This window comes from Myotis davidii, unplaced genomic scaffold (genome assembly GCF_000327345.1).
Source record: "Myotis davidii unplaced genomic scaffold, ASM32734v1 scaffold501, whole genome shotgun sequence".
NCBI classification, from domain to species: domain Eukaryota; kingdom Metazoa; phylum Chordata; class Mammalia; order Chiroptera; family Vespertilionidae; genus Myotis; species Myotis davidii.
Genome location: NW_006291208.1, coordinates 229,897 through 241,318, shown reverse-complemented (window position 1 = coordinate 241,318; position 11,422 = coordinate 229,897). Strand labels below are relative to the sequence as shown.

The 11,422-nt window shown below is 41.8% G+C and overlaps 1 protein-coding gene and 1 long non-coding RNA gene across 2 annotated transcripts in view; one reads left to right on the top strand and one right to left on the bottom strand.

The window, feature by feature from the left end:
- Positions 1–270: 270 nt before the first annotated feature.
- The window catches only part of MKX (mohawk homeobox), a 73,662-nt gene continuing 62,510 nt past the window's right edge, over positions 271–11,422 (bottom strand). The window contains exons 5-6 of the mRNA XM_015564362.1: positions 1,515–1,542; positions 271–1,410 (exon numbers count right to left, since the gene is read on the bottom strand). Coding sequence (XP_015419848.1) covers positions 1,224–1,410; positions 1,515–1,542 — 215 coding nt within the window. The 3' untranslated portion in view covers positions 271–1,223. The remainder of the gene's footprint in view (positions 1,411–1,514; positions 1,543–11,422) is intronic.
- Positions 4,074–11,422, top strand: part of LOC107183180 — a 15,067-nt gene continuing 7,718 nt past the window's right edge. Inside the window, exons 1-2 of the long non-coding RNA XR_001513963.1 lie at positions 4,074–4,086; positions 9,404–9,409. This is a non-coding gene — a long non-coding RNA (uncharacterized LOC107183180). The remainder of the gene's footprint in view (positions 4,087–9,403; positions 9,410–11,422) is intronic.

Below are 11,422 nucleotides of genomic sequence, written 5' to 3'. Positions count from 1 at the left end.
TTTCAAGCTGATTTTAGTATTATTGTTTGATTGTAAAAGATATTCTTCTTTCTTCATATTGATTATTCTCATTCAATGATAGCCTAATTTAGAAACAAAATGTTCTTTCCTTTAATGCACAATTTCATTTAATTTTTACTTAAAGTCCTACTTGGCAAACTTTAGAGACTGTTTGTTTTATTGTCCATATGTTTTAAATTTAAAAATCAATTTTATGTGTGTGTGTGTGTGTGTGTGTGTGTGTGTATATATATACACACACACACACAGAGCTTCATTTCTTTAATTATCTTGTTCTCATTGCAAAATAAATTGCCCATCAGCAATTGTAATTTGAAATGAACCAAATAAAAGGTTTTTAGCCATTCCTTAAGAAAAGCAATTTCCATTACAAAAATAGCAACAAGTTTATATTTTAAAACTAAGCAATAGGTTTACTTCTACACAGAAAAATTTCGGGTTATCTATATAATAATTTTTTTAAAAAAAAACTTCAGCAAACCTTGAGAAAAAGAAAATCCAAATTAACTCTAAAGGGCATGTATTTTCTAGCAGTGCTTGGAAAAAGCTTTTCTGATCACAACGTATTCATTGCAATTCTTCTTAATTTTACACACTATGTGATCACTGCACTTTTCATTTTGAAAGTTTGTAATGTATTAGATATGCAAGGAAGATATATGCATAAAAGTCTTACTGTCACTCTGCAAAGAACACCGAACAATTTTAAGTATGGCAGAAATTTTTCTTAAAGGAACATTTCCTTTGGGCAGAATGGATTTCCAAGTTTTCACATGCGAATTATTGAATATATTTCAAGGGCTTTTGGCAATTATGGTTTCAGTCCTGGAATGGTCAGGTCCATCTGGAACAACACACAGAGACTAATAAGCATTATGGCGTTGTCATTTTGAGGCATAGCTGCTCTGCTGTGCCCACGTTGTAGCTGATTTTCAGGAAGCAAGGCACTTACTGTGATGGCAATGCAGACATTGTATGCATAGTTTGAATAACATAAAATAAGTTAATACTTTTGATTAAAGTGAGGGTTTTTATAATTTATATGTCTTTTATAGAAGCAACTAAATGAAATATTTAGGATATTTAAAAATAAGAAGACATTTCAAAGGGAGCCATTATCACTCCTGCTTCAGCTCTCAAGATGAGGATTTGTGAGAAAACTCTGTGTGAAGGACAGCCACTGGTCTGCAATGCGCAGACGGTCAGAACTGCTGGGCCAGGGGCACTTTGACTGTCTTCACTTCTGCTATATGTGACGACTTCTGGATGATGCAGCTGGCGGTTCCCTGCAGTCTGTCTTTTCCTTGTGCGAGATTCGTTAAGGCCATAGCAGCATTGATCTCCTTCCAATATGTGTCATCCTTGCTCAGCCCCTTCCTGTTAGCTGCACTGGATTGAAACAAAACAAAAAGAAAACGATCAAACTCACTGCAGCTACACAGAAAATGGCAACACTGGAAAGCACAAACAGCACATCAAAACCTGTTGCTCACCTCTTATTGGACCCATTTTCCAGAGTGTCTGTAAAGAAAAACAGAAATTCAATTAGTTTTCTTTCTCTTTTAATCTCAGGAGTTTCATCATGAATTGCCAGGAATAAAAGTTCACCAGAAAATATGGTTGCTCACATTTCTCTCTCTCTCTCTCTCTCTCTCTCTCTCTCTCTCTCTCTCTCTCCTCTCCTCCTTCTATCCCTCACTTCCACTCTGTAAAAATAAATGGAAGACATACCCTTTGAAGAGGATTAACAACAACAACAAAAAGGTTGTACTTTTTTTTTTAACAAAGATAAAGTAGTTTAAATTAAAATGAAAAAATTAATCTTCACAAAGAAGCAGGCATATGATAAGGACAAGTAATAAAGAACAAAAAGTAGCTCTCACAGACATAAAGTAGTCTAAGGTAAATTTATTTGGAGAAATTGGGCCTTTTCACAAGGAGGAGAACGATATAGCGAGGTTCTGGTCCTGGTGCTGGTTCCACCCCACCACTAAGCCGCCATGTACTTTTGGCCAGATTATGGTGCCCCACAACATCTAGGGTGAAAGTTCCTCAACTATAAAATGGGTGCCACTGGCTCAATATTCTATGATTTCAAAGGAATCAAACCTCCATCTTTGAAAAAGCACTGGCAGCTGGTTCCCTCAGGCTGTAAGCAAAAGAGTAACAGACCCAACGCTGACAGCAACACAGGAGTCCTGGCATATTCAAATCAGCAGGCGCCCGTCTCTGAAAGAACTCTTCTGCTGCTCCCTCACTCAGAACACTAATGTCAACCGGTGCCACATCACTAAAAACCAGTGGTTCTCCACCTTCTGGCCCTTTAAATACAGTTCCTCATGTTGTGACCCAACCATAAAATTATTTTCGTTGCTACTTCATAACTGTAATGTTGCTACTGTTATGAATCGTAATGTAAATATCTGATATGCAGGATGGTCTTAGGCGACCCCTGTGAAGGGGTTGTTCAACCGCCAAAGGGGTCGCGACCCACAGGTTGAGAACCACTGCCAGAGACAAAGCAGGTTCTTGATCCTGATCTTGATCTCTGGGTCACTCCTCTGGCTAAACAAATTGGCATTTTGGAAAGAGAGGCTACTGGCATGACAGGGAAGAAGGGACAAAGGAGTGGGGTTGGGACTCCCCCTCAGCCTATGAGACTCCAAAACTAGACAGTGGTTAAGTTACCACTATCAACAACCACATGACCGAGCAGCTACAGAATGAGGCGCTGTGCCGCACACAGGAGACCGAAAAACACAGTGTTTGCTCAGGGCCCTCTTCTAGCTCGAGAGCCTTTGGAAAGCTGTCTCTTCCTAAGCCTTTCCCTTTGTTTTACCAGCTCCAACCCAATACTTCTGAAGGTAATTTATTCCCCTGGCAATGCTTCAGGGTAGATTGGCCACGCGGAAAAACATCAACATGATCATAAGATAGTCCAACCAGGGCAAAAATTCCCAGAGAAGATGTGGTCAAGAGAATATAACCACAAAGCCATGTAGCTAAGGCAGCTAAACTTTGATGCCCTCCATGAAGGAAAAAGTGGGGAAAGCCTATTAACATATCGTAAGTCAGGCCTCATGGTGTAGACCGGAGGACAATTCTGGGTCACTGTGAGCTCTTTGTGCAATCTTTCACTCTGGGAGCTTAAAACAAACAAACAATCAAACAATCAAACAAAACAAAAGCATTTAGTGAATAAACGATAAGGTTTTTAGGAAGAATAAATGAGATAATGCATGTCTGGCCCAAAATGAAATAAGAACTGTTGTTAGTTCCTTTGGTCTCCTTTCGCTTTAGAGATCCTTTGGCGAAATAATTGGATCCGTGAGCCATTGGATGCTCAGCCTCTGAATCTTCTGGCTTAGGCAGACCTGAATGATTAGCTATACTTGTGCTGCTTTTGGAATTACAAAATTACTCATGTAAATGGAAGAAAAGAATGACAACTAGGATTATCACACAACTGATAATCCTAGTTCAAGATGACTTCCTATGTGCCAGACACTATTCTAAGCACTTTGTATCTTAATTTATTTAGTATTAATGACTCTGTGTGTGGACAGCATGTCCCTGTTATGTCCGCTAAACCATGCTTTGCTCAGTACTGTTCTCTTTAAATCTTTCCTCAGTACTGACAGAGACAAGGCGCTACCATAACACAGAACAAGTCAAGGCCTTTGTGTAAGAGGACGAAGGCCAGCACATTGGACATTTTACAGAGGGGGTGGGGAAAGTCAGGCCTTCGCTCAATTTTGCCCACAAATTGCAACAATTCTATTGCCAGAGTGAAGCAATAGGTTGTGGAGATATTTATTCACTGGAAAGACTTGGCAAATGCAGAATAAGTTCCATGAAGCTTAAATAACATTAAGGAAATAACAAAACATAATTTAGAAAAGACCATGTAATTGATGTTCTGGCTCACAAACCAAGCAGTCTCGCATACACAAGGGCCAGAATCAGACTCCCCACCTGAATGGCCAACCTTGAGAGCACTTTTTGCACAGACAAGAAGGATGCCTGTAGCTATCAAATAGGTAATGGGTTACAGAGCCCAGAAATGTCAGAACGGAGGCTGTCTGTGGAAAGGGAGCATGTAATTCACTGTTAAGTTTCAAGGAGAGCTTCTAGTTGAGGAAAAGAGTGAAGCCGTAGGTCCCGCAGCCCCCTGAACGTCTGTACTCCCTGTGGCTGCCTCCTTGAACTTGTGCCACCGAGAAACAAGTTTACTACAGCCAACTGTGAGATTATAAAATTCTGCTTACTCTTTGGGTATATGTGTTTTACAGTTTGGTGCCTATGAAAATACCTTTGAAGTGTAAAAACACAGACTCCAATCCCCACTCGGGTATTCCTAATTAGTTTCACAAATTTCAACAATGTACTCGGCAGAATTTCAAAGACTGAATCCTGTATTTCATTTCTAAGGCAGACGATACCGGCAGTGTCCTTAGGTATGGAATCAGGTTTCCAGAAACAGAAGAAAAATCTTCATAAAAAGTAATGTATAGAAGAAACATTTTGATTCTTCATCAATAGTTAATACTAAACAGCATGTAACAAAGCTCTATGTCAAACATTTCAAACCAATAAGAAAAAGCTGACTACCACAGCTTTGGAGGGCGGGGTGGGGGTGGGGGCGGGTTGGTGCGTGGGGGCAAAACGGGGTCATCTCTGTGTCCAGATTGTTTTTGGTTCAAAACCTAAATTGGTGTTAAAAGGGCATGCTTTCCTGCTACTGTTATTGGGGGACTGCCCGTTGTCACTAGGATATTATGCATCTGAGAGCCACCTCCTGCAGTGCAGTGTTTCTAGTTTCCAGTGCCATCAGAAGAAAGATAGAAAACAAGGTTCCTTTCACTCAGAAACATTTGTCATTTCGTAGGTAAGCAAAGAACTATAAAGGCCTGGGAGTTTGCGGAAATTTTTTTTTCTATTTGTTATGCTGAGGTACAATCTGGGGAAATGCCCCAGGAATTTTAGAGAACTGGTATCACTTATGGGGAGCTCAGGAAATACACAATTCACTATCACATTAAATAATTATATTTATAAAGTTTTTTTTTCTTCTGCTCTTTTCCTTTGAAGTTTAAACTTTTGCTGGCTCTCATCAGGTTCAAGTATTTTGTGCCTTTTTGGTCAATTGTCAGTATTTAAGGAGTGGTGGGTGTTGACCCATCACCAGTGCTCAGGGGCTCATGTCACTTCTGCCCACTGCAGACATGTGGTCTCACCGCCTCCTCCCCAGAAGTGGCACCCAGTAGCTCAATCTGACAGGAGAAGGAAGGATTCTGAATGCTGCTGAAAAGAGGGCACCCATCAGTCTGAGCTAGAGCAGACGTTTCACTGCTGCTAATTAACATGCACAGACTTCTGTCTGACTGCCCCCGACACTCCGCTCAGCTGCAGCTTTCACTCTGCAAGTAGCTTGGCTCAGCCTCTCCAAAGTCTGGGCTAAAATGCCTTTTTAGATTCTAAGGTTCCAAAAATCAGCTATGCTGTCAATTACCATAAAAGCAACTGGTTGGCAGTAACAACTTATTCCACCCGCCAAAGGAGCGTGTTTTAAGACCAAAAAATGAAAAGGAAAGGAAAAAAAAGAGGCGCGTTGTTAGGAAAATCTTGAACATTGTAAAACCCAAACCATGTTGAAACTTACTAGTAAAGTGGGGCCATCCTTGGTTTGGACATGTGTTTCCTTATAAAGTTAAGTAGAGAAAGAATTATACAGAAAATCCAGGTCTACTGCAACTCTGTGGGCAAAGTGTTCATTCATTTTGATAAATGCCAATTTAGAAACACATTAATTCTGATATATATTCCTGAAATAGGAGTTATAGGTATAAAAAGAGACAAAAATATGGCCATTTTTCCCCCAATTTAATCAATAAGCTCTAAAGTTGGGAAGTTTTTAAATGTTCTACAAAATATTACACCCACTAAAATGTAAATAAAATATGATTAAGAATATGTGTATTTTTTATTTATTTTTATTTTTTTGTTAATATTCACCTGAGGATATTTTTTCCCCATGGATTTTTAGAGAGAGTGGAAGGGAGAAAGAGAGACAGAGAGAAACATTGATATGAGAAAGACACATCGATTGGTTGCCTCCCCACCCATCCTTACTGGGGTTGGGGATTGCAACTGAGGTACATGCCCTTGCCCAGAATCAAACCTGCAACCCTTCAGTCCCAGGGTCGATGCTCTAATCACCTATCCAAACTGGTCAGGGCGAGAATATGAGTATTTTTAATTAAATAATCTAAAAATCATACAATATGTTTTCCTAAATTAAAATAGAGCAAGTCAGAGCTCCAGATGTTTGACAACTGTGTTACCTTGAATTTGGGTCAGTTCAGGGGCCATGACTGGTGACAGCAGGTGTGGACAGCCAGAGTTTAGTGTGTTTCTGATCTCAGATGTCCCAAGAGCCCCCAAGACACCAGATCAGTTTCTGGAATAGTTACATACTTGGAACAAGTGAGATAAAACACCAGGCTCTGATGAATAGAGCAGATAGAAAACCTCGCTGAAGATTTTGAAATACCAATGGCTCCAAATTCATAGAACCTTACACCAAATGGACTGAGCAATTGCGGGCTCCCTGCTGCCCATCACTAGGGTCTCTCTCTACTTCCACACACAGTAGATCCAGCCTGGGCTTGCACACAACTATAGATTGGATCCATTGGGACTCTACCTTCCATTCCTTTTAAAAATACCATATGTTGTTTTTCTCTAATAAGAAAAGACAGGTTCACTTCAGAAAATCTGGGGGAAAATGTAAAAGAGAAAGTAAAGGACATTTTAGGGATAACATATTAATATTTAGATATATGGCCTTTCAAGCAAGTTTATATACATTTTTTAAATGGAGTGATTCTGTATATGTTTTATAATTAGTTTTTTTCACTGAGCTATTTTAGCCTTACTCTTTATAAATAAACTAGAGTCCCAGTGCATGAAATTCATGCATAGGGGGTCCCCTCAGCCCAGCCTGCACTCTCTCCAATCCAGGACCCCTCGGAGGATGTCCGACTGCTGGTTTAGGCCCAATCCCTGGGATATCCCTCTCACAATCCAGGCTGCTGGCTCCTAACTGCTCACCTGCCTGCCTGCCTGGTTGCCCCTTGCTGGCCCCCCACCCCCAGAGGGCCTAGTCACCTCCAACTGACCCCCTCTGCTGGCCTGGTCACCCTAACCCCCTCCCCCCCGGCCTGGTCACCCCTTACTGCCTCCCATCCCTGCAGGCCTGGTTGCCCCCAACTGCCCCCTACCAGCCTGGTTGCCCCTAATTGCCCCCCTTGCCGGCCTGGTCACCCCCAACTGCACCCCCTGTTGGCCTTGTTGCCCCATGCAGTCTGTTGTTCAGTCATTTGGTCGTCCCTCACTAACCCCCCTGCCAGCCTGTCGCCCCACATAGCCTGCTCTTCTGTCGTCCGTCTGGGTGTTCTTGTCGTGAGGCCCCTGGCTTTTTATATATTAGGATAAGATAATAATCTACCATTTGGCCTTCCTTGATGTGACAGTGGTTTTGGACTGTAAAATAAAAACAGCTTGAAAAAATTCAAAGTCCAGCATCATCTAATATAAAGGTGAATACTGAGAGACTCTAATGTTACAAAAAGGGGTTATCTTTAAAACAACAATTACTAATATTGATTGAATGCTTATTCTCATGCCAGGCATTCTACAACTGTTATCTCCGGTTAAATGCTTACAATAACCCTGCAAGAGAGCATCATGGTCCTTATTTATAAACTTGAGGCCCAGTGCATAAAAATTTGGGCACTCAGGGGGGTCCTTCAGCCTGCACCCTCTTGCAGTCTGGGACCCCTGAGGGGATGTCCACCTGCCAGTTTAGGCCTGTTCCCCAGGGGATTGGGCCTAAGCTGGCAGTCAGACATCTCTCTGGCAGCCCAGGTACCCTTGGGGGATGTCCAACGGCGAGTGGGCCTAAGCCACAGTCAAACATCCTTAGTGCTGCTGAGGATGCGGGAGATTTTGAAATACTGATGGCTTCAAATTCACCCGGCTTGTGGCTGAGTGGAGCTCCTGCTGTGGGAGCACACTGACGACCAGGGGGCAGCTCCTGCATTGAGTGTCTTCCCCCTAGTGGTCAGTGCATATTATAGTGACCAGTCATTCCCGGTCATTCCACCATTAGGGTCATTTTGCATATCACCCTTTTATTATATAGGATGATGCTGTAGTTTAGAGGAGTCCAGAAACTTGCAAAGGACTCAGTTGTAGGCAATAGGAGTTGTGAGACTCACTCCCAGTCATCAGACTCTGAAGGCCATGTTTTCACTACTGCATTCCTTTATCCAAGTGATCTTGGTTACTAAAGTCACTTTCAAGGATCCTGACAAAGCCCAATGCATTGTTTACGTAGAAAGTCTATGGAATGATAACCTATCAAAAACTTATTAAACACTTTTTTTGTTCTTTTTACTAGTATCTTAGACTCTAGAGATACAAAAAAACTTTTTTTCTCCTTATAATTTAACCTTTAATATCAAAATATCTGTCGAAATCACAGAATAGGGACTCTAAATAAGCTCTCTTGAGGTCCTTTTCACACTTTAGTTAGAGTGACATTTTAACAGATGTGATATCTGTATAATCATTCTTTCTTAGCAGTGAATTACTCCTAAATAACTTCTAGACAGCTGTTGCTGCAACACTTTTAAAGGACATTTTTGTGGTTACCCTCTCTTTAAGTATTTAGAGCTTTTGAATGAGTAAAGATAAATCATTCTAAGTGATTTTTCCCAAAAAGGAAGGAAAAAAACCCCAATAATCCATAACACTTACCTATTGATGACTAAGCTGCTTCTTCCAATTCCACTGACTAAAAAATGAGTTCCACTTGAAATCTTCACATGACAGGAAGAGGTTGCAACTAAAGCTTAGAGAATGTCAGGGTTACTGCTTTCAGAAGAGTTATTGGAGCCTGAGTTCTGTGAGCCGTGAGATGGGGGATCTTTGCAAGCTTTCTGAATAGTGAGAATTATATAATGAAATCCTTCTCATCCTCATGGATGGATCTAGTATTTTTTTCCTTCTGTAACATACTAGCTAAACTATTTATCCTGGGCACTTAAAGAATGAATGGCTTCCAAAATCATTTCAAAGAAAAATCGTTTCCAAAAATTAAGCCAGTTTTTCCTCCAGCCGTGACTTCCCCACTCTGGCCAAAGATTCCTTTCTTCTACCTCTCCTGTGGGCTGGCCCCTCCACAGCTAATGATGCCCAGATGTCCAGGATCTACAGGATGCCCACCTTTAGCTGCCTCTCTGTCAATGCACCATCCCCTCTATCTCCTGCTACAAAATAAAAATAAGAACTACACTTTTCTATTTTGGACCAACAGTGAAGAGTCCCTGGTCAGGCTGGGGGTAAATTGACATCTGAAAGCTTCCAGGATAGATCATATTTCCATCAATACCACCAACAGCAGAACATCTTTATTGTTCCAGGAGCACCCATGTCTGTGGGTAAACCTGTGAGAGTGCTGCTTGGCTCCTTGTCAGTTAGGGAGTTATGGTTTTGATGGCTTTCCTCATTATGCAGAACATAAGAGCTGGAGGCTGGTGGCTTCTTATTAAGCCCCAGCTGCACCTTTGTTCTGATAAAATGCACACTGATTCTGACCTCATCAGCCTGGGCTGGAGGACTTAAGGTATAGGCAATAGCATTTATAAGTTAAAGAAACTTTTCAAATAAGTAGAGTACCAACCAATTGTAATGTCTCATCTTTACTTTCAAGCTTTTTCACAAAATATATTAAATACTAGAGGCCTGGTGCATGGATTTGTGCACCTGGGGGGAGGGGTGTTCTTCAGCCTGGCCTGTGCCCTCTCGCAATCTGGGACCCCTCGGGGGATGTCAGGCTGCCAGTTTCAGCCCGGTCCCCACAGGCCAGGCCGAAGGACCCCACTAGTGCACAAATTCGTGCACCGGGCCTCTAGTATGCATATAAGATTTTTGGTTAATCTCTTCCTGCCCTCCCCTTTCCCCCTTTCCCTCTGAGATTTATTAGTCTGTTCCATGTTTCCATGCCTGTGTGTTGAGTGTCTGCCCCCTGGTGGTCAGTGCGCATCATAGCTACTGGTCAAATAGTTGAATGGTTGAACAGTCGAACAGTCACTTAGGCTTTTATGGGTTCTTTTAAAAAAACTTATTGTTAAATTCTAAAATATCATTTTTTAAAATGAATTACTCTTATTTGTCTTTATTTTATGTTCCCTTTTTTCCCCATTGACCTCTTCCAGGCCGCCCCTGCCCCTACCCCCCACCCCAGGCCTTCACCACCCTATTGTCTATGCCCATGGGTTATGCATATATGCATACAAGTTCTTTGGTTGATCTCTTCCTACCCACCCACCCACCCCTGCCTTCCCTCTGAGATTCGACAGTTTGTAAATATTCTTGATGTTAAGTTACTCTCCATAGTCCATCTACAAAGATTGTCCCTCTGTGATCTCAAAGGCTCTACCTTTCCAAAGTCTAACATTTTCAGTCTGAAACTTCACTTTGAAGACTAGAATGAGGTCTATGGGGAGGCAATTATTGGGGAGTGATCAGAAGGAGGTCTGGAATGTTAAATATTCTTGTTTCCATTATTAGCTCATCATTACAAACTATGAGTGTGGTCTGGTGTGAGGCACGAGGCAGTATAGTACAGTGGTTGGAGCCCAGACCCTGGTACCAGACAGCAGGAGTTGAACTCTTGCTTTACCACACACTGTCTGTGTAATAGCTGGCCAGCTGCTTGACTTTCTCCTCTATACTAGTAAAATGGGGCTAATAATAGTAAGCCCATAGGCTTGTTATGAAGACCATCTGATTTAATCTTTTGTAAAAGACAGTTTGAGCACATATATTTATTACTATATAAATCCTGTAAAATGAAAGACAGTTAGCCTTCTCCTTTACATTTTTTGAGCCTGTGCCCTCTCGCAATCTGGGACCCCTCAGGGGATGTCAGGCTGCCAGTTTCAGCCCGGTCCCCACAGGCCAGGCCGAAGGACCCCACTAGTGCACAAATTCGTGCACCGGGCCTCTAGTATGCATATAAGATTTTTGGTTAATCTCTTCCTGCCCTCCCCTTTCCCCCTTTCCCTCTGAGATTTATTAGTCTGTTCCATGTTTCCATGCCTGTGTGTTGAGTGTCTGCCCCCTGGTGGTCAGTGCGCATCATAGCTACTGGTCAAATAGTTGAATGGTTGAACAGTCGAACAGTCACTTAGGCTTTTATGGGTTCTTTTAAAAAAACCTTTATTGTTAAAATTATTACATATATTCCCATCCCCCCCATTAACTTCTTTTAGCCTTTGATCCCCACCCTGGGCACTTAAAGAATGAATGGCTTCACCACCTTTACCTCCCC